Raw genomic sequence first — 24,942 nt, 5'->3', positions numbered from 1 at the left:
AAGTAAGAGTCTCTCTATTACTGCACTTTCTATCTAAGGATATAATAGAGAGAGAGACACTTAAGCTTTAAAAAGAAATCATGGGGGTGTCTGGGTGGCTCAGTCGGTTGAGCCTTCGACTTTTGGTTTCGGCTCAGGTCATGATCTTGCAGTTGGTGAGTTAAAACCCTGCACAGAGCCCTGCACTGGCCATGCGGAGCCTGCTTAGGATTCTCTCTCTCCCCCTCTCTGCCCCTCCCCTCCTTGCTCTCTCTCTCAAAATAAATAAACTTAAAAAAAGAAGATAGCAGTTAGCAATTAAAAAATAAAAAAGAAACTATGATCTCTCAAAATTACACAAAACAAGAAAAACAAATTTCCAATTATCATAGTAATTCTTATGACACATTGAAATTATCTGTCCAAAGGCATCTCTAAGTCTGACATAGGACATAAGAGATAGCTGTGTGTTTTGTTAGGTATGTCACTCCACCCATCACTATATTTCAAAGACCACACATTGGGGGAAAAAACAGATAAATAATAGCAATAGAGCAAAACAGTTTCTTCAACAAATGGTGCTGGAATAAGTGGACATCTACATGCCAAAAAATGAATCTAGACACAAAAATTACACCTTTCACAAAAAAATGACTCAAAATAGATCACAGACCTAAACATAAAATGCAAAACTATAAAACTCCTAGAAGACAGCATAGCCTAGATGATCTTAGGTACGGTGATGACTTTTTAGATACAACAGCAAAGGATACAATCCATGAAAAAAGTCACTGGGAAGCTAGATTTCTTTAAATAAAAACTTCTGTTTTGTGAAAGACAGTGTCAAGAGGATAAGAAAACAAGCCACAGACTGGGAGCAAATATTTGCAGAAGACACATATGATAAAAGACTATTACCCAAAATACACAAAGAACTCTGAAAACTCAAAATAAAATAATCAGTAGGATCAAATGGACCAAAGACTTTAACAGATACCTCACCAAAGATGTGTTTGGATGGCAAATAAGCATATGAAAAGATGCTTCACATCATATGTCATCAGGGAAATTCAAATTAAAATGAGATACCATTGCACACCTATTAGAATGGCAAAAATCTGGAATGCCGACACCACCAACTGCTGACCAGGATGTGGAGCAACAGGAACTCTTATTCGTCGCTGGCGGGAACGCAAAATTGGATAGTCACTTGGGAAGACAGTTTGGAAGTTTCTTACAAAATCAAATATACTCTTACCATATGATCCAGCAATCACACTCCTTGGTAGTTACCCAAGGGAAGTGAAAACTCACATCTACACAAAAACCTGCATGTTTATGGAAGCTTTATTCATATCTGCCAAAACTTGGAAGCAACAGAGATGTCCTTCAGTAGGTAAATGGAAAAACAAACTACATACAGCCAGACAATGGAATATTATTCAGCACTAAAAATAAATGAGCCATCAAGCCATGAAAAGACATGAGGAACTTTAAATGCATATTACTAAGTGAAAGAAGCCAATCTGAAAAGGCTCCATACTCTGATTCCAGCTATATGACTTTCTGGAAAGGGTAAGACTGTGGAGACGGTTAAAAGATCACTGGTTGCCAGGGGTGAGGGCAGGGGGAATGAATAGGCAGAGCACAGAGCATTGTTGGGGCAGTGAACACCCTCTCTACAAACACTTTAATGACGAATACATGTCGTTAAACATTTGTCCAAACCCACAGAATGTACAACACCAAGAGTGAGTCCTAATGGAAACTACAGACTTTAGGTGATTATGACCCATTGATATAGGTTCATGGATTGTAACAAATGTACCTTTGAGAAGTGATGGTGATAATGGGGGAGGCTACACATGTGTTGGGGCAGGGGGCATATGGAACATCTGTGTCTTCCACTCAGTGTTGCTGTGAACCTGAAACTGCTCTAAAAAAATTATGTATTTTTTAAAAAATAACTAATAAAGGAGCGTCAAAATTTTAACAAGTAGTTAAAAATAGTTACTAAGAAAAAACAGTAAGTGCTGAAAAGCAAGGAAATGGTTCACCTCCTTCTAAAATAAACTATATATCTGCCTAATAATTAAAACTTGCAAAAAAAAAATTTGCAGAGGCCAAAATAGCTGCTAAAAAACACAGATACCAATATCTTCCTTTGCATCTGAAATGATTCTTCATGAATCTAATCTTCCTCTGCATATTCAATGTCTAACCACAAGATTCCTAAATGATGATGATGTCATTTCATTTCACAGAGTTCATTTTCTTAGAGGCAGAAATATAAATATGCAGCTCCTCAGCTTTATCTAATCCATCTTTTTTATGTGCATTTAGTTTCCCAAGTATCACTGAGCCTTTCCATGATTTGATTGGCATGTATATCCCCTCCCCCAAACTACTCCACCTCACCTGCTAACCTGAATTGCTTATTCTAACTTTTCAACAGAACAGTTCTCATTTTATAGGCATAGAAATTACATCTGAAAAGAAAAAATTGACTAAAGCTGATAGACTGAGTAAACAAAACTGCTTCTTGATAAAAAACGTTTTAAACGTTTAAATTCATACATTTATTTGTCTCCGGCTCCTCCCTCCCCCACTTATTTGATGAACATGTAGCTTCAGAGCTGTTTCCTTAAATACGCGAATGGAAAAAGTGAAAGGGTGAATACGGATTTAGACTATGTCAGGCTGGCTTTATAATTAATTCCACCATGATACATACAAAACGAGAAGGAATATTTGTTTGTTTGTCCGTATGACATTAGTCAGTGATTGGAAATATCATTAAGATTATTTACCACAATCAAACACAAGGCTGGGGTTGGGGGAGGCTCTTGAATACAAAGACTAAGTATCTATTCCACCCATCACAAAGCATTGCAATCAATAGCAGATTGAGAGTTCAAACATGAATTAACAACCCCATATTGCCCCAAGCTAATAAGGGAGTAGTCATCCTGCACATGTGAAATGCTTCATTTCTCATAAAGATTATTTCTGGTGATTCACTGACTCACATTCCAACACATAAGCTTAAATTGCTTGTGACCCATCTCAAAGTGTTTCCAGATTTTTTTTTTTAACAAATAAAGGTTCCAGGTATCAAAGATTAAAAGATAATATAATTCACCTCCACAACCTTTCTCCATGCAAATACCTTCCATAATATACACTCACTTTCAGCCTACCTCCTCCATACCTCACCCCATATGTGAAAGAGTAAAGCAATCCAGTAACAAGACCCAACCTGAATTAAGCATAACTTGTGGGAAAGTAGGAAGTTTCTAACATGACCCTTCGTGTCCCACCTCTTGGTAGTCACACCCTTGTGTAAGACCTTCCCCTTGAGTAAGAGCTAGCCCTAATGACTGGCTTCTAATGAATAGGATGTAACAAAAATGAAAATGTAACTAATAATAGGCTACAAGTCTGCAAATGAATCTCTCCTACCTTGTTCATTCTCTTTTACTCTCTTATTCTGAGGGATGCTGGCTGCCTTGTTGAGAAACGGAGACATGGCAAAGAACTAAAAAAGGCCTCCAGCCAACAGCCAGCCAGACTTAGGCCCTCAGTCCAACAACCTGTGAGAAATTAAATCTTGCCAACAACCACATGAACAAATTTGGAAGTGAATGCTGTCCCCAAGTGAGCTTTCAGATGAGACTGCAGACCCAGCCAACAGTTTTGATGTCACAACAATATGACTTTGAGCCAGCTAGGCTGCACTCAGATTCCTGACTCCAAGAAACTATGAGGTAAATCATGTTTGCTATTTTAAGTAGCTAATTTGTTATGCAGCAATGGATAATTAATACAATTAGTATTCAACTTGCTTTAAAAATATGATGTTTCAGGGGCACCTGGGTGGCTCAGTCAGTTGAGCGTCTGACCTTAGCTCAGGTCATGATCTCACAGTTTGTGAGTTCCAGTCCTGCGTCAGGCTCTGTGCTGATGGCTCAGCGCCTGGAGCCTGCTTTGGATTCTGTGTCTTCATCTCTCTCTGCCCCTCCCCCACTCATGTTCTGTCTCTCTCTCTCTCTCTCAAAAATAAACATTAAAAAAAATTTTCAAGATATGCTGTTTCATAAACAAGACTAAAAACATAATGATTCTACTCACATTTGGCAGTTACATGAGTCCATCACTTGACCTGGCTTTAACGTGGGGGAAATGTTATTATGGGTAATTACAAATGCGCAGCAAACCCCTCGGAAGGCGGTGGGTCATCAAGGAAGAGGTATTACAGTTCCAACGTTTGACTCTCAGACAGTTTCAGTTGCCCTCTTCAGAGCCTGATACTCACTTTCAGTGCATCCCCTTCATTGCCTTCCACCACTTCCAGAATTAGAGCAGCCAGGATGTTAAAGCCTTGGCAGTAACCAACATTCTTGTTCCATCGAGCATAGGCCAAAAGGACCCGTTTTAACACAACCCTGTCCTGCTCAGCCTCCTGGCCACAGTAAGAACTGCAGCCTGTGCGGTGAAGATCCTAAAGAAGAGAAACAATTATCTTTTCTAATGGCTCCTTATTTTCTCTACAAAAAAAAAAAAAAAAGCCTTTAGTTGTATCTCTGCTTCAGCACTAAATAGAATATGTATTTTAGTTTTTTATTATTTTTATTTTATTTTATTTTTGATTATTTTTCTAAGTTTATTTATTCTGAGAGGGTAGAGAGGGACAAAGAGAGAGGGAGAGGAAGAATCCCAAGCAGGCTCCGAGCTGTCAGCACAGAACCCATCATGGGGCTTAAACTCACGAAATTTGAGATCATGACCTGAGCCAAAACCAAGAGTTGGATGCTTAATCGACTAAGTCACCCAGGTGCCCCAACATGGATTTTAGTTTTTAAAACTATATATGTACCCTAGACACAAGCCAAAAACAATTTTTTAAATTTTCTTTCTCCTTACATTTTCTAATATGCAAAGATACATTTTTTTCCAGTTTTATTCAGATATAGTTGACTAAGGACATTTTCAAGGGGAATTTCAGTCAAATTTTCTAAATTTCTTTCTAATTTTCTATTAAAGTTGTTTCCAGAAGTGATACAAATGTGATTCAGAATTAACAAAAATTGCATTATAATTCTATATAAATTGACAGTTTCTTTTAATACTAGGTCTCAGATAAAACAACGGTCACGTCAATACACATATGATAGATGCTAACATTATTCCTTTCTCGAAAACACAATGTATATTTACCTATTAAAACTCTAATATTAAGGAGAAAAATCAAAATAGCAAAAAATGCAAACTATATTGCAGAGAGACAGAAAAATTATTCTGTCCAAGACACAGAAATCTTTCTATCTAAATTGGTTTATAAATTTGTATAAAAAGGACAGAAACATTTGTTGTACTTTAATATTTAATGAGAGCAATATATATCATTTAATAACTAAGCAGAGACTATGATTTTCATGAGCTAATGTCATTTTACTGACAGAGCATTTACTTCAATGAGAAAAATGAAACATTCTCTTAATAACATGATTGTTATAAAATGTACATTGCCTTAATTCACAATTTAAACAGAAAGAAAATATTTCAAATATGGAATACTTTGAGGCACCTGGGTGGCTCAGTCAGTTAAGCATCTGACTTCGGCTCAGTCACGATCTCACAGTTCAGGGGTTCAAGCCCCGCATCGGGCTCTCTGCTGTCAGCGCTGAGCCTGCTTCTGACCCTATGCCCCCCTCTCTTTATGCCCCTCCGCCACCTGCTTGTTCACGCTCACTCAAAAATAAATGAAAACATTTTTTAAAAATATATGGAATACTTCATTTCTGAGAAACATTCTGAAATTCCAAATAAAGAGCTGAAATATGGATAGTGCAGACACTTTTAAAACATACAAAATAAAATTTTATAATTGTTTTCAACATTTGTCTGAAACAGACCAAGTTAGATCACATAGAAACTTCTTTTAGTTAGTACTTCCTCATGAGAAAAGTATCTTCAAATCTGCCAAAACCTTAGCCATCTTCCGGTGGCCAAAATTTATGAGACAACTTCCCTTTTAAAACCCTAGCTTAGGGGTACGTGGGGGGCTCAGTCGGTTAAGCCTCTGACCCATGCTTTCAGCTCAGGTCATGATGTCATGGTTCATGAGTTCGAGCCCCACGCTGACAGCACAGAGCCTGCTTGGGATTCTCTCCCTCTCTCTCTATCCCTCTACCACTCACACACGCACTCACGTGCATGCTCTCTCTCTCTCTCTCTCTCTCACTCAAAATAAATAAATAAGCATTAAAAATAACCCAACTTAGCATTACACTATAATGAACTCATAAAATCAAAAGCCATGTGCTGGAGGTTTATGTAAGAAAACAGTAGTGGGATCAAATTGAATCAGCATCCTTGGCTTTTGGCAACAGGCCCTAATCAACTGTAATAATCCCAGTAGGCAAACCACAGCTGCCTCCACAGCTGGCATGAACCCTTGACCATCTGGTTCAAAGTAGACCCATCAGTCAATCTATCTTCATAAATTAACAGTTAAGGAATTATCAAAGGCCCTAATAAGAGCCCAATTATTTTAATAGGAAATATACTTAACTTTAAATTTCTCAATCTGTGACTTTTATGTAAAAATCCAGTTAACAGCACTGACCCATGCTAAAGAAAGTAAAAGAAATTTCAATCTCCTATCAAGTAAGTAAGATAAGCAAATAGAATATGAACAGAAACATTTTCTTCTTACTGCCAACATACAAATTTATGAAGACAAGATACTGTCAAAGTTCCCATTAAAAGACTGTTAACTAATGAAATAAGAAAGCAGAAAATATACAGACATTCAGACCATAAGGTCTGATCCTCTATCCAGTAAACACCTGGCTCTTAGAATCTTCCTTTTAAGTCAGGACAGTAGGCCAAACTCAGGGGACTTACCTTGACTATCTGAATTCCCATGGAGTCATCATCAGGATTACTCCTTTCATTGAAAGTGAAGCGCATGGTTTTGTCCCAATCAATAGCTATACTGTGCAAATAATGATCTGCCAAGGTCAACCAAACCTAAAATATTAAGAGATAAAAAAGAACGCTACACTAAAATATATAATTTCATCCTTCTTTATTAAAAAATAGTTATCACAGGGGTGCCTGGGTGGCTCAGCTGGTTAAGCAACCAACTCCTGGTTTCAGCTCAGGTCATGATCTCACGGTTCATGAGATCAGGCTCTGTGCTGACAGTGGGGAGCCTGTTTGGGGTTCTCTCTCCCTCTCTCTCTGCCCCTCCCCTGTTCACATGCACTCGTACATACGCGCACTCTCTCTCAAAATAAACTTTAAAAAAATAGTTATTGTATCTAACAAGAAAATGGGAACTGATCCTAGACCATATATAGCCCACTTGTAGAAATCAACTTTTCATTGAAATGTTTGCTGTGCTGAATTGAACCAATTAGAGCCTTTCATTTATTGTTTTCTTTATTATTTGTTGAGCTTCTGCTACACAGCAAGCAATGATCCAATCATTATGGATACTGTTAAGAGAACAAAAAAAAATTCCATTTTTATTTCAGTTCACTGGATTAGCTATATTATGTTATATACTTGTTAGACTTGACTCTGAATTGCTCTCTGTACATGGACACGAGCCACCTGGTCATTCATGGAGAATGGGTCTTTTTTCACCATGGCAGGGCCTCTGCCTTTAAATTATCCCTCCATCTCTCTCACACACACACACAAAAAACTGACAGGGTCGTATAATGAAAAACTTTTTTTTTTAATTAAATTTTTTTTTACATTTATTTATTTTTGAGAGACAGAGAGAAACAGAGCACAAGTGGGGGAGGGGCAGAGAGAGAGGGAGACCCAGAATCTGAAGCAGGCTCCAGGCTCTGAGCCATCAGCCCAGAGCCCAATGCGGGGCTTGAACTCATGAACCGTGAGATCATGACCTGAGCCGAAGTCGGATGCTCAACCGACTAAGCCACCCAGGAGCCCCATGAAAAACTTTTTTAAAAGAGTCACTGGATATTTTTACTCCTTTGATTACTTTCTCCTGAAAAGCTGTTTCTGAAAGACTTTTAATGTATATTTTGAAGATGAAGAATCCCCACCGTTCAAATTCTAGGGGTATTAAGACTCGGTTTATAAGAAAGCATTTCAAGTTTTGGCATTTCAACACAATTTAGCAGAAATAACACTGATCAATATCTCCAGCCAGATTTTTCTTCTAAGCATCACAATCATATATCCAAATTGTTCACCTGACACCCTCTATTTAGATGTCTAATAGGCATTTCAACCTCAACAGATAGCAAACCAATCATCTAATCTACCACTGCGTCGACTGATACATGCATGCATATGAACACACACATCTGCCCCTTCCATCTGAGTAAACAGTAGCTCAAACTTTCCAGAAGCTCAGGTCAAAACCTTGAAGTCATTGTTGACATCCCTCTTATACCTTATATTTAACCTAACAGGAATTCTTGTCAACTCGGCCTTCGAAATATATCTAGAATTTAATCCTTTTTCTCCATCTCCACTACTGTAACCCTGATCTATGTCTTGCCTGAATTATCACAAGTTTTCCACTGATCGCCTTGTTTCCGCCCTTGTCCATATTATCAAACCAGAGAGGTCTGCTTACAATGTAAGTTGTGTGCTGTTACTCCCTATCTCAAAACTTCCCAGTGCTTCCCATCTCAGACTGGGCAAAAGTCCTACTATGGCCTGTAAGGTCCTACATGATCTACCATCCTCTAACCCCATCACATTTATCTCTATGACCCTCTCTCCAATTGCATCCTCTTTGTTCACTGGGCTTCAGCCATCCTGGTTATTCGCTTTTGTGATACTCTAGCCTAAGGGTGTTCCCTCTCTTTGGAGTTCTCTTCCCCAGGTAGCTGCTTCACCAACTATTCAAATGTCACCTTGCTATTTAAAATTCCACCTCCTTACTTCCATTCCTCTTCCCTCAACTCTCCTTATTTCTTTCTCTGCCTTATTTTTATGCATGACACATCACCATCTGACACACTTTATATTGCATTCCTTGTAAGCTCCATGAGGCCCAAAATTTTGGTCTGTTGTTTTCCACCACCACCCCCACTCCCTGTATCCTCAGGACCCAGAACAGTACCTGGCACGGAATAATCAATAAATACGTATTAAATGCATAGATAATGAAGAAAGACAGCTTTCAAATTACTAACCTAGAATATTCTTTTGGACATTTCAGACATTTTAAAGAGGAACGGAGGGCTGATCCTTTTGTTTTGAGCCCTATGCATCCTCCTTACCTTTCTCCTCCATTCCTTTGGTATTCCTGTTGATAGTCTGCAAACTGCCTTGAGAGCATCGTACCACTAGGAGCACAGAAGAAATATTGGCAAAGTGATACTGACCTGGATAAGCATTTTTCAACTTGTTTCCTATTTTGACATCCACAGAGTATGATAAAATTCATACAGCACACTAAGATAAACAGAGTTTCTTTCAGCTACATATAACTACTCCAAGCCCTACCCCCACCCCCCACCTTAGGTACTCTTAACACACCTGTGACCCCTGTGCAGTACACACACAATGATTGGGAAGCTCTGGTTCAGAAACAAATACATGTATTACGGATTCAAAATAATAGATATTTGGCTTTTTTAATTTTTTTTCACACTTGCACCATTAAGAGAAAGTACAAAATTTTTCATTGCAAGTATAAGCTCGGGCCACTTGTAGCCTCATAAGTTTATTTATAATTTTAAAAACTGACTCATCTTATGCATGTCAAAGTATAGGCTAATTTTCCCACTTTGAGAATATATCTCAGTGTGCCCTACCGATACCCCAAAATAAGAGTATTTTCAAAACTAAAAAAAAAAACAAAGTTACCTGCTGAAAACCATTCTGACCTAAAGATGGCTCAAGAGTGAACTTCAACTTTGTGTCAACTCCTAAAACAAAAATATACATCTGTTATTTTGGAAAGAAATAACACGTTAGATCAAAAATAAAATTAAAAGTTAACCTGATTCTACCGAATCGTTATAAAATTTTTAAAACATGTTTTTACTAAATTTTAGTCAATTTTGTTAAAATAAAAGGTAATAATATTACTTTTTTAAATAAAAAATATCCTATGGCCACTAGAATGTAGTTTAGCACATAGAATGGTGGCTTCCACAGTTGTTTGGAGCCGTGTAAAAACAAAAACAAAAGCATGACATCACAGGCTTGGAGTTATTCAGACCACCACTCAACTCTGGTCCCTAGTGTCAAACAAATTATTTAACCTCAGTCTCAATACTTTATCTTTAAAATGAGGAATAATATCTACCTCAGTAAATTATTATGATGATTAACTATAAATCACCCAGCACAGTATAATTAATATTTATGAAACTTATGAAGAGAATTCTCTACTTACAGAATTTGTCTTAGAAAAGACATTTACGTGAACTAAGTTATGAAGGAAACTTCAGTGAAATATCAAAAGTTATCAAAATAATGTCATTGCTTTCTCACTTGTGGAATAATCCATTTTAACAATCTTATTTGGAGATTTTCATGTACCTTAAAATTCTATGATACATTTACTCATTGAAGATAAAACAGTTTGTATGTTTAATTACAGACTACAAGCTAAAAATATAACTATAGATAACATAACTATTATTTAAAGTTATCTACAACTTTAAACAAACTTCTTTGACTAAAATCCCAAATCTATGGAAGAGAATAAATGGGAGAATATATCAAGACAATGTATTTATAATACATAAAGACTTTATGCCATATTCATACTAGGCTTTTATTCAGAATTCCATGTGAGAAGTATGTGTTATTGTCCTTGAAATGAAATTACATGACAATTTTTATTCCCACATAAATTTTATTATTTTTTTTAGTTGAGCTTAATTTTTTTAACTTTATTTATTTTGGTGGGGTTGGGGATTGAACCCATGAACTGCAAGATCATGACCTGAGCTGAAACCAAGAGTCTGACATTCAACCAACTGAGCCACCCAGGCAATCCCTCCCATGTAAATTTTATTAAAAAGAATCAACTCTGAAAATGCTATATTTTTCTACAATTTCAAAATGAATTAAATCATATTTCAAGTCAGTTTTTTAGACTTATTACTTAAAAGTTCAAGGATCAAGATATACCAAACATTATTAATAGTATTCAGTTTTACAATTTATAATTGTCATTTATGACAATATTTTTTCTCAGATGTTGACTGCAGATTAGGCATACTGAAAACTTCCCCACAACTTCCAATACTTAGGAATTGGTATGTAGATAGAAACAATTTTCAGAATTTAAAATTACTATAAGGTAGACTTTTTAAAAAAACATATATATATACACACACATATACATATATATACAGATACATATATGCACATATACATATATATACATATATATGTATATATATATATATATATATATATATATATATATATGGATAGGCGCCTGGGTGGTTCAGTCGGTTGAGCATCTGACTTTGATTCAGGTCATGATCTCATGGTTCGTGGGTTCAAGCCCAGCATTGGCCTCTGTGCTGATAGCTCAGAGCCTGGAGCCTGCTTCCAAGTCTGTGTCCTCTCTCTCTCTCTCTCCCTCTCTCCCTCTCTGCCCCTCCCCCAGTCACACTCTCTCTCCTCTTTCTCTCTCAAAAATAAAATAAACATTAAAAATTTTAAAAAAACATATATATGGAGTCAAGAAACTAGAAAGAGGTATGTATGTTTTGCCCAAGCCCATGACAGTATGCAGATATCCTTCTTGGGAGTTCTGGGAAGAGTACTGTGAATACATGATTTGGGTCCTAGATTTCTGAAGTCAAGCTGTGATAAAGAATCCCAGGCATCCAATCAATGCCCTGATACTTCTTTTCAAAGATTCAGGGCCACAGGCATATTCTGCCTAAGTAGATAAGATTTCCTTCTCCAAAGGTCTATCAAGTACCCCCACAAATTCTCATCCTTCTGAGATCGTGTAAATGAAGTCCTGCTTCAGTGCAGAGCAATGATACAATGGCCACAAGAGTGCCTCCAGCTGGAGCGAATGATTTAAGGCAGGATGAAACACACTCCCTTGTGAGGTTGCTGTCCAGACGCGGGGTGCTGAACGGAGGAGCATACATACTCATGACTTTTGCTTTAACAAAGACAAGGATATTCTGTCCAGCGCTGACTTATTTCAACCGACCTGACAGTTCTGGATTCCCTGTATGTACGACCGAATATGCTCCCTTTGCTTTTTCAGAGCACCTGCTGGGCACCAGGTGCTGAAACCTGCTGGGGTTAATCTAAACCACAACTATTTTCTCATGATCTAGAATGAGTCACAGGATTTAACTGGAATTGATCATTCACCACCTGCAAGCGATAGCTGAAATCAGGTCATTTTCTCCTCTTCTAAAGCAGGGGAGAAGGCTTATGTTTCATCTGATAGTCACGGTTGTTCCGGATTCAGAAATATAAAACACTTTTAACGTGGAAAGGAAAAAAATTTTTTAAGGGTAAAGGCAGATGGTGAATAAATACTACAGTCTCTGCAATTAGACACTTCCACGGGGAGAAAAACAAAGAAACCACAAGGTTCGTAAAGGCAGTCACGCGTTCCACCCTTTGGGACTCCGCGCCTCGTCAGATTCTCGCCAGCAGCCTCAGGATAGCAGGTCCCCGGTGGCGCTTGGGGGGGGGGGGGGGGGGGCAGGGGCTGGGGGAGGACGAACTCGCCTGGAACCCCGCTGGTGCCACGCTGGGGACAAGTGAGCGCTAAGCACCGGCGAGAGTGCAGCCGGCTCCCTCTGCGGCCACCCTTTGCCAGAAAGCTCTGTGCCCAGGCACCCGCGCCAGGCCCATAAAACCCCGGGGAGGGATGCCGGGTGGTGGAGCAGACGCGGAGTTATGCAGCCTAGAGAAGCAAGGATGTGTAAACACAGGCTACCACCATAAAGGGCCTAGCCTAGCACACAAGGCGCGCTCCCGGACTTTAGCTGTAAGAAAGGATCTCTACTTGCAGGAGGGTTTCCTGCCCGCTCCACAAACGGACACACAAATTAGAGGCTCCAGGCGAACTGACCCTAGCACTCACGCCGCGGGGACACTCAGGAAAATGCACCCGATTTTTCCTTCGCAGCCGCTGCCTCCCCCTTCGACCCCAAGAATCAAACATTCTCCTTTCTTCGCCTCACACACCTCTTTCAAGACGTGGCTTCCAGTGAGCCCGAAGCACAATTGGTTGCGCGGCCTCTGGCAGCCTGGGTAGCCGCCAGCACTTCCCCACCACGCGGACAAGGCCGAGCTCGCCTTAAGCTCTGGGTACAAACTGGGCTAGACCGCGCACAAGCCGCGGGGTCGGGACCCGCGGGCAACCACCGGGAGCAGCCAGTCCTCCCAGCCTTGGGAGGCCGCTGCCCGCGCCCAGGCCTTCGTCCGCGCTCTTCCCTCCCAGACCGACCCAGCCCCGCCCGCGCCGAGCCGCGGTACCCCGCACCGGGCGGCCCGCGAGCGCTGCCCGGTTTAGGCGGAGTTCAACTGAGGCAGAGGCACCAGTCCCGAGCGCCACGCTACTTTCCAGTGCCCCATCTGCAGCCCCGGGTCCTCACCCGGCTCCAGGGTGCAGAGCAGCCGGGGTGCGGTCCGAGAAATACAGCTGCGCTTTTTGAGCACATTGCTCAGAATGGTGCCCACGCCTCCTCCGCCGCCACCCTGCCGCTTCAGGCATCTCCCTCCGCGCCTCAGGGAGCCGGTCAGCTTGTCCTGCCGCATTCGAGAGAGCCCGGGGCTCCGGCGCGGCCACCGTCCGCCTGGATCCCCGCCGCCCTGCCGGCGTAGCGGTTCCGCGCGCGGGACTTAGCGAGTCTCCTTAGTCGAGGGGCCCTTGGGAGCAGCGAGAGTGCGGCGGGAGCCCGGGGGTCGAAGGGACCTGCGAAGCACCGCTGGGGCCACCGAGCGCGGGGCGGTCGGCAGGCATCTGCAGTGCGGAGCCAGCACGGCTGAGGCAGGAGAGGGCTTGGGGCGGGGAAGGGGGCGGGAGCGAGCGAGCGCGCGGGAGATGAAGGCGGCGCTCCCGCCCCCAATCCCGGCATCACCGTGCGCAGGCGGGCGGCCCTAGCTCCAGGGCGGCCTTAGCTCCTGAGCGCCCGGCGGGCTCCTGGCACCTGCGCCCAGGAACCGCAGGACTGCGGAGCCTGGAAACCCCAGAGTCCGGGAGACTGGGAACTGGAGAGCGGCCAGGTGAACAAATGCGCCCCGGGACCAGAAGCTGCGGGAGACTTCCGCGCTTTTCCCAAGATCTGGGAGGGGCTGGAGGGTGGCACCAAAGACAGCAAGTCTCAGGTGCAGAACACCAGAGAGATTCAAGTGCCCACCTATCCGGGCAGCTTCAGAAGGGACAGTCAGCCGAACGCAGGACGAATCTGGCAGCGTGGCAGAGAAGCTGGCAGGTGATGAAACACAAGCTTCATCCCAAATGGTGTTACACAGTTTCCTGGCAGCTTAGAGAGGCATGGAAAGCGCGTAACACCGAGTAATAATGGTTGTTTCTCTTGGAAGAACAGGCTTCAAGAAAAAAGAATTGTTCACATTTAAAAGCAGCTTTTTTAAGTGCCCCCTCTGTCCAGCCATAGACTTAAGTAGTTTGGAACTATTAAATATCATTACTATTTAAAAACGAGGGGGGGAGTCATTCTTAAACTATGACAGTCACCCGTGGAATATTAATCATAAAAATGAATGAGGAATAAGGAAGGAAAGGAGGTAGGAGGAAATACAGAGACATTTGTATTTGCTAATATTTAGAAAAGGAATACTACATGGATAAAACAAAAAAAGTATTTATGTGAGAGGGAACAGTGTGGAAGAAAGAGGAATGGAAAACAGACATCTCTGGATGTGCCTTATATAGTTTTGACTCTGGGATAACATGTTATATTAATAAATAAAAAGAAAAAATGAAAATGAATGGAAATAAATGAACCTAACTGAATATCCTGTTGTTGGCACAAGAATACAGAAAAAATTACTAAGTTGCTTTAGAATACAGTATTGTGACTGTACATCAATGGTGGTATATATTCCAAGGGCAAAAAGAGCTGCAAAAAAAAACCTTAAGTGTCAGTAAGTAGCATTATTGTTACTATATTGATGTTTTTTTAATCCTTATGTACACTATGGGATAAAGCAAATAATGTTAATGCCACAAGAAACCAAGATGTTCTCAGTGTAACCGAAAACTCAAGTGTACAAAGAAATTAAGGGTTTTTTAATTCTGCAATATTATATTTGGAACTTTGGAACTAGTATGAACTTGTCTTTTTTTTTTTTTTTTTTCAAAAATACATACACAGTTGAACAAGGAACAACAGGGGAGTAAAGGATGTGAACCTTCCCACCCACCCCCAATAGTGGAAAATTTGCATATAAATTTGACCTTCCAAAAACCTTACTAATTGCCTACTACTGACCAGAACCCTTACCAATAACATAAATGGTCAATCAACACATATTTGAATGGAGTGCCTTGCTGGCTCAGTTAGTAGAGCATGTGACTTTTGGTCTTGGGGGTCCTGCATTCCACACTGGGTATAGAGCTTACTTAAAAAAAATTAATTACTGGGGCACGTGGCTGGCTCAGTATGTTGAGCATCTGAGACTCTTGATTTCAGCTCAGGTCATGACCCCTGGGTCATGGGATTGAGCCCTGCGTTGGGCTCTGCACTAAGCAGAGTCTGCTTGGGATTCTCTTTCTCCCTCTGCCCCTCTCCCCAACTTGCCCTCTCTAAATTAAAAAAAAAAAAAATTAATTCCTATGCAAATTTTTGGGGCACCTGGCTGGCTCCATCAGTAGAGCATGAGACTCTTGGTCTTGGGGTTGTGAGTTTGAGCCACACACTGGGTATAGAGATTACTTAAAAATAAAAATGAACTTAAAAAAAAACACATATTTGGTGTGTTAAATGTATTATATATGTATTCTTACAATAAGCTAGAGAAAAGAAAATCTTAAGAAAATCATACATTGAAAAAAATTTTTTTGAAATCATACAGAAAATGCATCTACAGTACTATATTTATTGGAAAAAAAAAAAAACACTTATAAATGGACCTGTGCAGTTCAAACCCATGCTGTTTAGAACTAAAGACACTGAGTGGGTTTTGAACTAAAGACAACCCAGCAGCAATGAACACCTGCAGCACCCAAGTTGTGGTCTCTAAAAACCATTCCCCACTAAAAAGAATCAAGACTCCTTTGAAGTGTGACTGATTTTACATCTGAGCCAGAAAAAAGTACAAGATGAGCCTGAACCATTTTGATGAGCTACGGAAGTAAGGAAGTGCTCAAAGACTAATACGGGCATGTCAAAAGGACATAAGAGTCACATGAATAGGCTACTACTGGCCAAAGGTGGAAATTTTTGACCATCAAAAACAATGACTGCTATTGATTGAAAAGTATTGAGTATTTTTTAAATGCAGTCCTAATGATATTCTGAAAGAGCTGGAAAAGAAGTCATTCTTATGACTCTGGCACACTTATTTGGTAATCAGTACATTCTGGGCTTTATGAAGTACCCCAGAATCTGAGGACAATGTCAGAAATGACACAACTCTAATCATGAAATATACATTTCATACATATAGAATCTGTTAAAATGAGATTCTTAATCTGCAAAAGTAAACCTGGCTCATTTGGGATACGTAAGCTACTCGGTTATGCCTGCCCCACTGGGGGAAAAATGCTTTGAAAAAGTACTGCCTCATCACTTGAGAAGATGAAGTCATTGTTTAACCTGGTCATAATTGACTGTTTGGCTTAGATTTCCCAAAACTTTACACCAAGCTCAAAATCTATCCTTCGTCAGCCTGATACTTTCATAGTTTCAGTACATGTTCATTTTCCTTTTGCTTTCTCTTAATTTTAATAAGATGTCCATTGACTGTTCCAGCCTATCTCAGCTGTGCTGAGAGTAATAACAGAAAGAGAACTGGCGTTTGGCTTTAGCCAATTTTTTAGAGGGCACCACGGGCCCCTGGTTGTGAAGACGGTGATGAATGGCCAGAATCAAAGGAAGAGAACCGGAAGGAGAGGGAAAATCCAAGAAAACAAGCTGGTATCTGCATGCACAGTCTCATCTTCCAGAGAGCTCTTATCTGCTCAAACCTTAGGGGGTTCTGTGTTCTCTTTTAACCAGAGAGGCTATTCACACTCAGTTTCTAACACTGGGCCAGCAGGAAAGACAGCCTCAGCAGCCAAGAAGAGGAGCAGTGGGCTCGGCTCTACAACATTGCCTCTGGAGCGGAAGGGACATCCAGCTCCCACAGCTGGTGGACATGTGCCTCTCAGACCATCCCCCTCCCTCTGGCCCAGACTCCATGCTCACCAAACAAAGGCTGAGTGTCATCTGACTTCCCATAGATTTTGCTGCAAAGAAGAAAATGCACCGGCCAGTTAATAGCAGCCAATACCCCCGAATTTGCCCAATTCTCAGTGAGCTGAGGAAATCAAGTTTCTGGACTGCCAAAGGAGAATCTAGACCCTAGATTGCCAAGCCCACCTCGACATGGCATGGCTGACAAAAAGCCCTCTCTCCATAACTCTTCTCCAGACAATTTTTTTTTTTTTGCCATTAGTAATGGTTTGTTTACTTTCAAGATAAAAATTCTGTTTCATCTCCAATTTATTACAAGGAAAAACTCTTTTAAAAAAGTTTCCTTGAAAACTTGCCATTCTAAACTACATAGAAACTGAAAACAGCAAAAAAAAAGAAAAAGAAAAAAAATAATAGTTTCTACTATTATAGCAATAAATAGTGACAGAATTAAATATTATTATTTTGTTTACATTGAAGAGGAAAGCCAGGATTGCCAACTTTTACAGCAAACAGATAATTAAACAAGCAGTAAAATACAATGGTCTAAAAGCAGCCATGGCATAAACCTAGTATTATACTTTTTGTATGACTCATGGTTTCTTATTCACGTCTACAATATTGTTTTCTAGAAGCAAAAGATGTCACCTGAAGTCAACTTGCAGAGGAAACAATGCCAGCATGGACTTTGCTTGAAGACCTCAGGTGGTAAGATTCCCAGCCAAGGCCAACTTAACATCCCTCTTTACTAATTGAGTGAACTTTACTAATCAAATAATATCAGTGAATTCACATCTGGGCAAATCATACCTTGGCACAGCCTTGAACAATTACAATTTAAGCTGTATTTGGCAAAAAGAAGGCTCAATGAAAACTGATTTGGATTTGAAACTTACTTGGATTGCTAAAGAAAATGAGTGTTTTGAGAGAGCCTCCTGAATGGTATACAGAGTCCAATCCCCACGGGACATCCCCAGAGATGGAAGTTCCCAGGCTGATACAAGAAGCAGGGATCTTCGGCTACCCCTGCACCTTCAGGTCCTTGAGCTGGGAGTGAGGCTCTCTTGAGAGCAAAATATTCCTTTATTCGGAGGCACAGAAAGCCCAACTTAAGGAATAAAAGCTCTGTCCCAAGGGGCTTCCAGACAGAAATCGGGTCTGGGACTTTTGTGATTTCCTCATGCTACTATTTTTAACAGTAAAATCTTAAAATAAAAAGGGCCTACGTGCTTATCTACAGGGACTGAACAGAACTAGTAGTGACAATTACCAAGAGAAAAAGCCCTGGAAGCCTGCTTTGAGGAGAGGAAAAAAACCCTACAGGGAGCTGTCTTGCTTGGGGCGGGGGGGGGGGGGGGGGGGGGGGGGAGCGGGGGGAGAAACAGCCTGGAACTCATCCTTATAGCTGCAGAGTTTTCTCGCATCGTTTGTGAGTACCCAAGTCTCTGATGGCAGATGAGATGTTACCACATAGCAGGTCTAGTGGGTCTAGCAGGAGATGGGTACATCTTTGCACCCCTGCTAACTAGAAGGGCAGGGGTCTGGTGGCATAAAGCCACTATTTTCCTCTCTGCTCTCCCCATGACTTGAGAAAGTCTGTGAGCAACTCCTGAATAGTAAAAATCACATCTCCCCTAGAGGGACAGTAACTATGACCAGTACTGTAAAGGTTAACACTCTCCTCAGACCTACTTAAAAGTAAGGACTTGGGTTGCCTGGGTGGCGCAGTCGGTTAAGCGTCCGACTTCAGCCAGGTCACGATCTCGCGGTCCGTGAGTTCGAGCCCCGCGTCAGGCTCGGGGGTGATGGCTCAGAGCCTGGAGCCTATTTCCGATTCTGTGTCTCCCTCTCTCTCTGCCCCTCCCCCGTTCATGCTCTGTCTCTCTCTGTCCCAAAAATAAATAAACGTTGAAAAAAAAAATTAAAAAAAAAAAAAAGTAAGGACTTAATAGGTAGTTCCTTCAACCCATTATCTGGGACAAAGCCCACGCACTATGAGCTCATGGTGATGAGCATCAATCATAACCATTTTCCAGTCATGAAAGAGGCACAGAGGCAGGGCAGCAGGAAGAAACTGAGGGGGAAGAAAATCTTACAATTATCTGACATATCACGTTATGTACATGGGACATTTTATTTTCTTTTTGTGTGATTTTCTCCCCTCAGTCATAAAACTGATTTCTCTATTTAAATACAGTCATCCTTGCAGACAATCAGGTGTGGCTTTTGTAACTTATTTGAGAGAAAGGATCCTATCAAGCATGGAACAGAGAAGCTTTTAAATTCCAAAACCAAATCCACTCTACCTCCTGAGGGTCACTGGTGATGCTTTCTCTGGACTACTCCCTTTCATCAGATATTTTCAAGAACAAAACCACTCCTAACATTCCCCACACACACACACACACGTTCAAATATTTTGGATGAAGTATTTTAAGAATAACCAGTTTTGCCTACAGATCAGAAAAAAAAACTTTTTTAATGTTCATTATTTATTTTTGAGAGAGAGAGAGAGAATGAGCAGGGGAGGGGCAGAGACAAAGGGAGACACAGTCCGAAGCAGGCTCCAGGCTCTGAGCTGTCAGCACAGAGCCCGATGCAGGGCTTGAATTCACCAACCATGAGATCATGACCTGAGCCCAAGTCGGAAGCTTACCTGACTGAGCCACCCAAGCGCCCCTTACAGATCAGAAATTTTTAAGTTATGACCATGATATGAGAATTTAATTCCCAAGGGGAGTGGAAGTCCCACTTCTGGGTACCATATGAAAATGTACTTAAAACCCTGCAGCCAAGTCCACACAACCTCAGATACACAGCTAACCCAAAATTTTAGAAGTCATTATATTATTCCTCTTGGCCTCTGATTTTCTATGAAGTATTTTATTGCCTCAAAATAAGTGAAAGTGATGTAATACTGCCTGAGGTAGGTTTATGTTGGCTACAGAAAGACATCTTTATATTTCTTTTATTCATTTATGCATTCATGAAATAAACATTCATTCGTCAACCGCAGTTGGAAAGGCTTTATGCTATGGTCTGCGGGAAATAAAAGTATGAATTCAGTACATTCTCTACCCTCAAGGAACTTACGGTTTACTGAGGGAAGGACAAAATGGGTGGTGACAGGACGGTGTGAAAGGTTTAAAATACTATGTGAGTATTTAAAATATCATGTGAGTACGTGGAGGGACAGCCTTATCTTTACCTTACCCTAAGGACTGTGTATTCCAATGTTTTCCCAGGGCTTTATTTCATTAAACTATTAGATTTCAAGTGAAAACAAGCCAAGGACAAAGCTGATTTCTGCTCTTACAATTGTGGCGATTCGGCTCTTTGCTTCCACATCAGGAGTAGAGCTGGAAGACGCAGACCATTGCTTTAGGAGACGGTATCATTGTTCACCCTAGTCATGAGGAACTACTTAGCTTAGCCTTCCCAACCTTTTACACCAAACCATTCTATGGTTCCTTTGATCCAGTCAAGGGATATGAAAGGAGAGGGTTTCTGATACCTATTGATGCAAATTAGCGTGGCTTGCAAATACATGTTCATAGAGAGGAGAAGGGTCATGTCTTTAAGAAGAACGTGCTTAATTTTGACGGTGAGAAGAAAGAAGTATTGGAAAGAGAGATTAGAGTCCACATTAATGTTGGCATGGCTGGTCTGGGAGCCTCAGATCACTCAGAAGGTGTAGAATATGCAGGCTAATGAGGAAGTGTGTCAAAGCAGTCACACTCACTAGCACTCACTAGCTTGATGTCTGCGGGCAAGTTGCTTAATTCCTAGCTTTCAGTTTCCTCATCTTTAGAATCAACGATACTGATTTGAGGTCCTGTGTGGAATTAAATGGCAAAATAATAGCAAAAGTCCAGAGTCTAGCACATAGTGGTACAAAGCAGGCACTCAATACATTTACATTTGGGCATCCTTTTTTCCTTAGTGTATGTTGTTACTGTACAGGATAAAGTTAAAATGGCCCGGAGGGCGGTCTACCCAAATATCTGCCCAGCAGAGGACCCAGGACCAGACCCACGGGAGAGTGTGACTGGCCAGAATACCTCACCGAGGTTCTGACCAGGTGTTCTTCCTTTGCATTCTTACCCTACTGCCCTCACTCACTTGATAAGACTATTAAGATTGGCAGGGTGCCTGGGTGGCTCAGTCATGTAAGCATCCAACTCTTGATTTTAGCACAGTTCCTGAGATGGAGCCCAACATCGGGCTCTGTGCTGACAGTACAGAGCCTGCTTGGGATTCTCTCTCCCCCTTTCTCTCTGCTCCTCCCCTTCTCGCTTTCTCTCTCTCAAAAAATAAATAAACATTAAAAAGAAAAAAGAATATTAAGATTAGCTTCATGTTTACTCCAAAGGACTGTATCAGAACTGCTAAATGGAAGTTACAGAGAGTCAGATACCAGCAAAATGTAAGAATGCTCTACCTGTAACAAAACCCAGAGCCTCAGGACGCCTTAAATGCCCTGTCCTTCAGAGTTCTCAGGCAAAAGCTACACACCCAGCAGACAGGAATACCCTCAATGGACATGTAAAATGAGGTATGGCTCAACAACTAATAACAGTGAAATAGCTTCAGTTTAACTGATACTCAAATTCTATTACTCTGTAAGAATCCCTCAATCCAATATAAATGTTTACCAACTGTAATGCACAGAGAATACAGGTGGAGTTATTATATTTTCAGGTAAGCTGCAATTTAAGCAAAAAGATCCTTTTGGCTTCAGTCCTCATTAAGAATACTTGTAAGATGTATTATTACACTTCCTTGGACTTCAAAAGACTATTCTGAACAAACTGAATTTTTATGTATTTATTAAGAATCTTACATTATCTTTAGATCATTACTCTCATTATATGAGAATCCAAGACACTACTGGAAAGGAATTCCAAATCATGTTAGGAGCTACATTAAAAGGAAAATGCATATCTCCTGAATTACATGGGTGACAAATACTTGGGGGTAAGAGGAAGTTTATGGTGTATCAATCAACACAGTCCTCAGTGTTTTCAAGGGTAGCATATCTGGTGACTTATTCATTTTTACCTTTACCTTCATAAAGATTTAGGAATACACCAGTGTGGGGCGCCTGGGTGGCTCAGTCATGATTTCACAGCTTGTGAGTTCAAGCCAACGTTGGGCTCTGTGCTGACAGCTCAGAGCCTGGAGCCCGCTTCAGGTTGTGTCTCCCTCTCTCTTTCTGCCCCTTCCCTGCTCGTGTACTGTCTCTCTCTCTCAAATATAAGTAACATTTTTAAAAAAGGAATATACCGGTGTATCCCTGGAAATGGTTATGGATGTGTTCTAGTCTTTGAAAGTCAACCTAAAGTTTTGGTAATAGAGAAAACCCCCTTTTTTTTTTTTAATTTTTTTTAATGTTTATTTATTTTTGAGAGACACAGACAGAGTGCAAGTGGGGGAGGGGTAGAGAGAGAGGGAGACACAGAATCCGAAGCAGGCTCTAGGCTCTGAGCGGTCAGCACAGAGCCTGACACGGGGCTCAAACTCGTGAACCATGAGTTCATGACCTGAGCCGAAGTCGGACGCTTAACCAACTGAGCCACCCAGGTGCACTGGTAATAGAGAAAAACTCTTAAAGAAGCAGACAGCTTAATAAGTACACTTTCTATGTGTTTCTTCTCTTCTAGAAGCAATACAAATATGGCCTATTATACTCATGTACTTGATAGAGCAGTGCTGGCACCTTTAATTACCATTGTCTTTAGTCCCAGCTTATCACAGAGTCTCACTTGGCAGTATGTTAGTCTGGCCTGATGCCAGAATCAATTAGATATGCCAGCTCCTAGGGAGGAAATAGATTATATCTTTAAAAAAAAAAAAAAGCAACCTCTGGTTTCTCTAAATTTTAAACCTTCCTGATACTTGAAAACTAAGTACCACAAAGTATTTTAGAAAACTTCTAAATAATTTTCCAGCATAGGGCTTGATACACCATAGGCACTTGGTAAATGTTTTTTGGTTTTTTTTTTTCATTGCCTCTATGACACACAAAAGATATCAGATCACGATCCTGGATTGAACATTTTAAAATGGTACCTGCATGAGGACCTGAATGGAAATTTTTCCAAAGAAAAATTTTCCAAAGACATACAGAGGGCCCACAAACACATGAAAAGATGCTCGACATCACTAATCATTAGGGAAATGCAAATCAAAACCACAATGAGATATCACATTACACATATCTGAATGGCTAAAATCAAAAAGACAAGAAGTAGCAAGTGTTGGCAGGGATGTGGAGAAAAAGGAACCCTCATGCACTGTTGATAGGAATGTAAATTGGTACAGCCACTGTAGAAAACAGTATAGAGGTTCCTTTAAAAATCAAAAATATGGGGCCTGGGTGGCTCAGTCGGTTGACCATCCGACTTCAGCTCAGGTCATGATCTCACAGCTCGTGTGTTCAAGCCATGTGTCGGGCTCTGTGTGGACAGCTCAGAGCCTGGAGCCTGCTTTGGATTCTGTATCTCCCTCTCTCTCTCTGCTCCTCCCCCACTTGTGCTCTGTCTCCGTCTCAAAAATAAATAAACATTAAAAAAAACTTTTTAATCAAAAATAGAAATATCATATAATCCAATAATTCCACTACTGGGTATTTACCTAAAGAAAACAAAAACACTAATTCAAAAAGATATAGGCACCCCTACGTTTATTGCACCATTATTTACAACAGCCAAGATATAGAAGCAATGTAAGTGCCCACTGATAGACAAGTAAATAAGGAAGATGTAGCATTTAAATATACAATGGAATATTACACAGCCATAAAAAGGCCATTTTGTGACAACATGGATGGACCTAGAGGGTATTATACTAAATGAAATAAGTCAGACAGGGAAAGACAAATACTGTATGATTTCGCTCATATGTGGGATCTAAAAAACAAAATAAGTGAATAAACACACAAAAAGCAGAATCAAAACTATAGAGAACTAAGGGTTGCCAAAGGGAAAGGGGTGGGGACATGGGCAGAATGGATGAAGGAGAGTGAAAGATACAGGCTTCCAATAATGGAACAAGTAAGTCCTGCGGATAAAAGGCACAGCATAGGGCATACAGTGAGTGATACTGTAATAGCATTGCATAATGACAGACGGTAGCTACACTTGTGGTGAGCATGGCATAACGTATAGAGAAGTTGAATCACTATGTTGTACACCTGAAGCTGTAAACGCTGTGTGCCAACTATACTCAAATAAAAAACATCTTTAAACAATAAAATCAAAAAAAACGGTGCCTGCAGATTGTGGTAATCACTTTACAATATATGCATATATCAAATCATTATGTCACACACCTAAAACTAATATGGTGTTATAGGTCAATTCTTTCTCTAAAAATAATTTTTTACACATGGTACCTGCCTTAGCACCTGTATTCCATATGCCACACTTCTCCCACCCCCCCCAGCTGATTCAGCTATGCCTTTGCATTATTTATAAGCACATCTTCTCCTCTCAATAGATCATAAACTCCTTTGAGCATAGGGACTAAGTCTTATTCATTGTTGTATGTCTCCCCCTCCCCTGCCTGCAGCTAGCATGGGACTCTGTACACATTT

The 24,942-nt window shown here is 40.8% G+C and overlaps 1 protein-coding gene across 5 annotated transcripts in view; it reads right to left on the bottom strand.

Moving 5' to 3' along the window:
* The window catches only part of TBC1D30 (TBC1 domain family member 30), an 84,110-nt gene that overhangs the window by 26,919 nt on the left and 32,249 nt on the right, over positions 1–24,942 (bottom strand). For 3 of the 5 annotated variants that reach the window (XM_027071324.2, XM_027071325.2, XM_053226458.1), the window contains exons 3-6: positions 9,847–9,908; positions 9,258–9,323; positions 6,889–7,014; positions 4,295–4,480 (exon numbers count right to left, since the gene is read on the bottom strand). In XM_027071324.2, the coding sequence (XP_026927125.2) occupies positions 4,295–4,480; positions 6,889–7,014; positions 9,258–9,323; positions 9,847–9,908 (440 nt within the window). Of the gene's footprint in view, positions 1–4,294; positions 4,481–6,888; positions 7,015–9,257; positions 9,324–9,846; positions 9,909–13,580; positions 14,629–24,942 lie in introns of those variants that run through there. The other 2 variants (XM_027071327.2, XM_027071328.2) reach the window with 2 other exon arrangements.

Source organism: Acinonyx jubatus, chromosome B4 (assembly GCF_027475565.1).
Source record: "Acinonyx jubatus isolate Ajub_Pintada_27869175 chromosome B4, VMU_Ajub_asm_v1.0, whole genome shotgun sequence".
In the NCBI taxonomy this organism is placed as follows: Eukaryota; Metazoa; Chordata; class Mammalia; order Carnivora; family Felidae; genus Acinonyx; species Acinonyx jubatus.
This window is presented reverse-complemented; position numbering and strand designations above follow the sequence as displayed.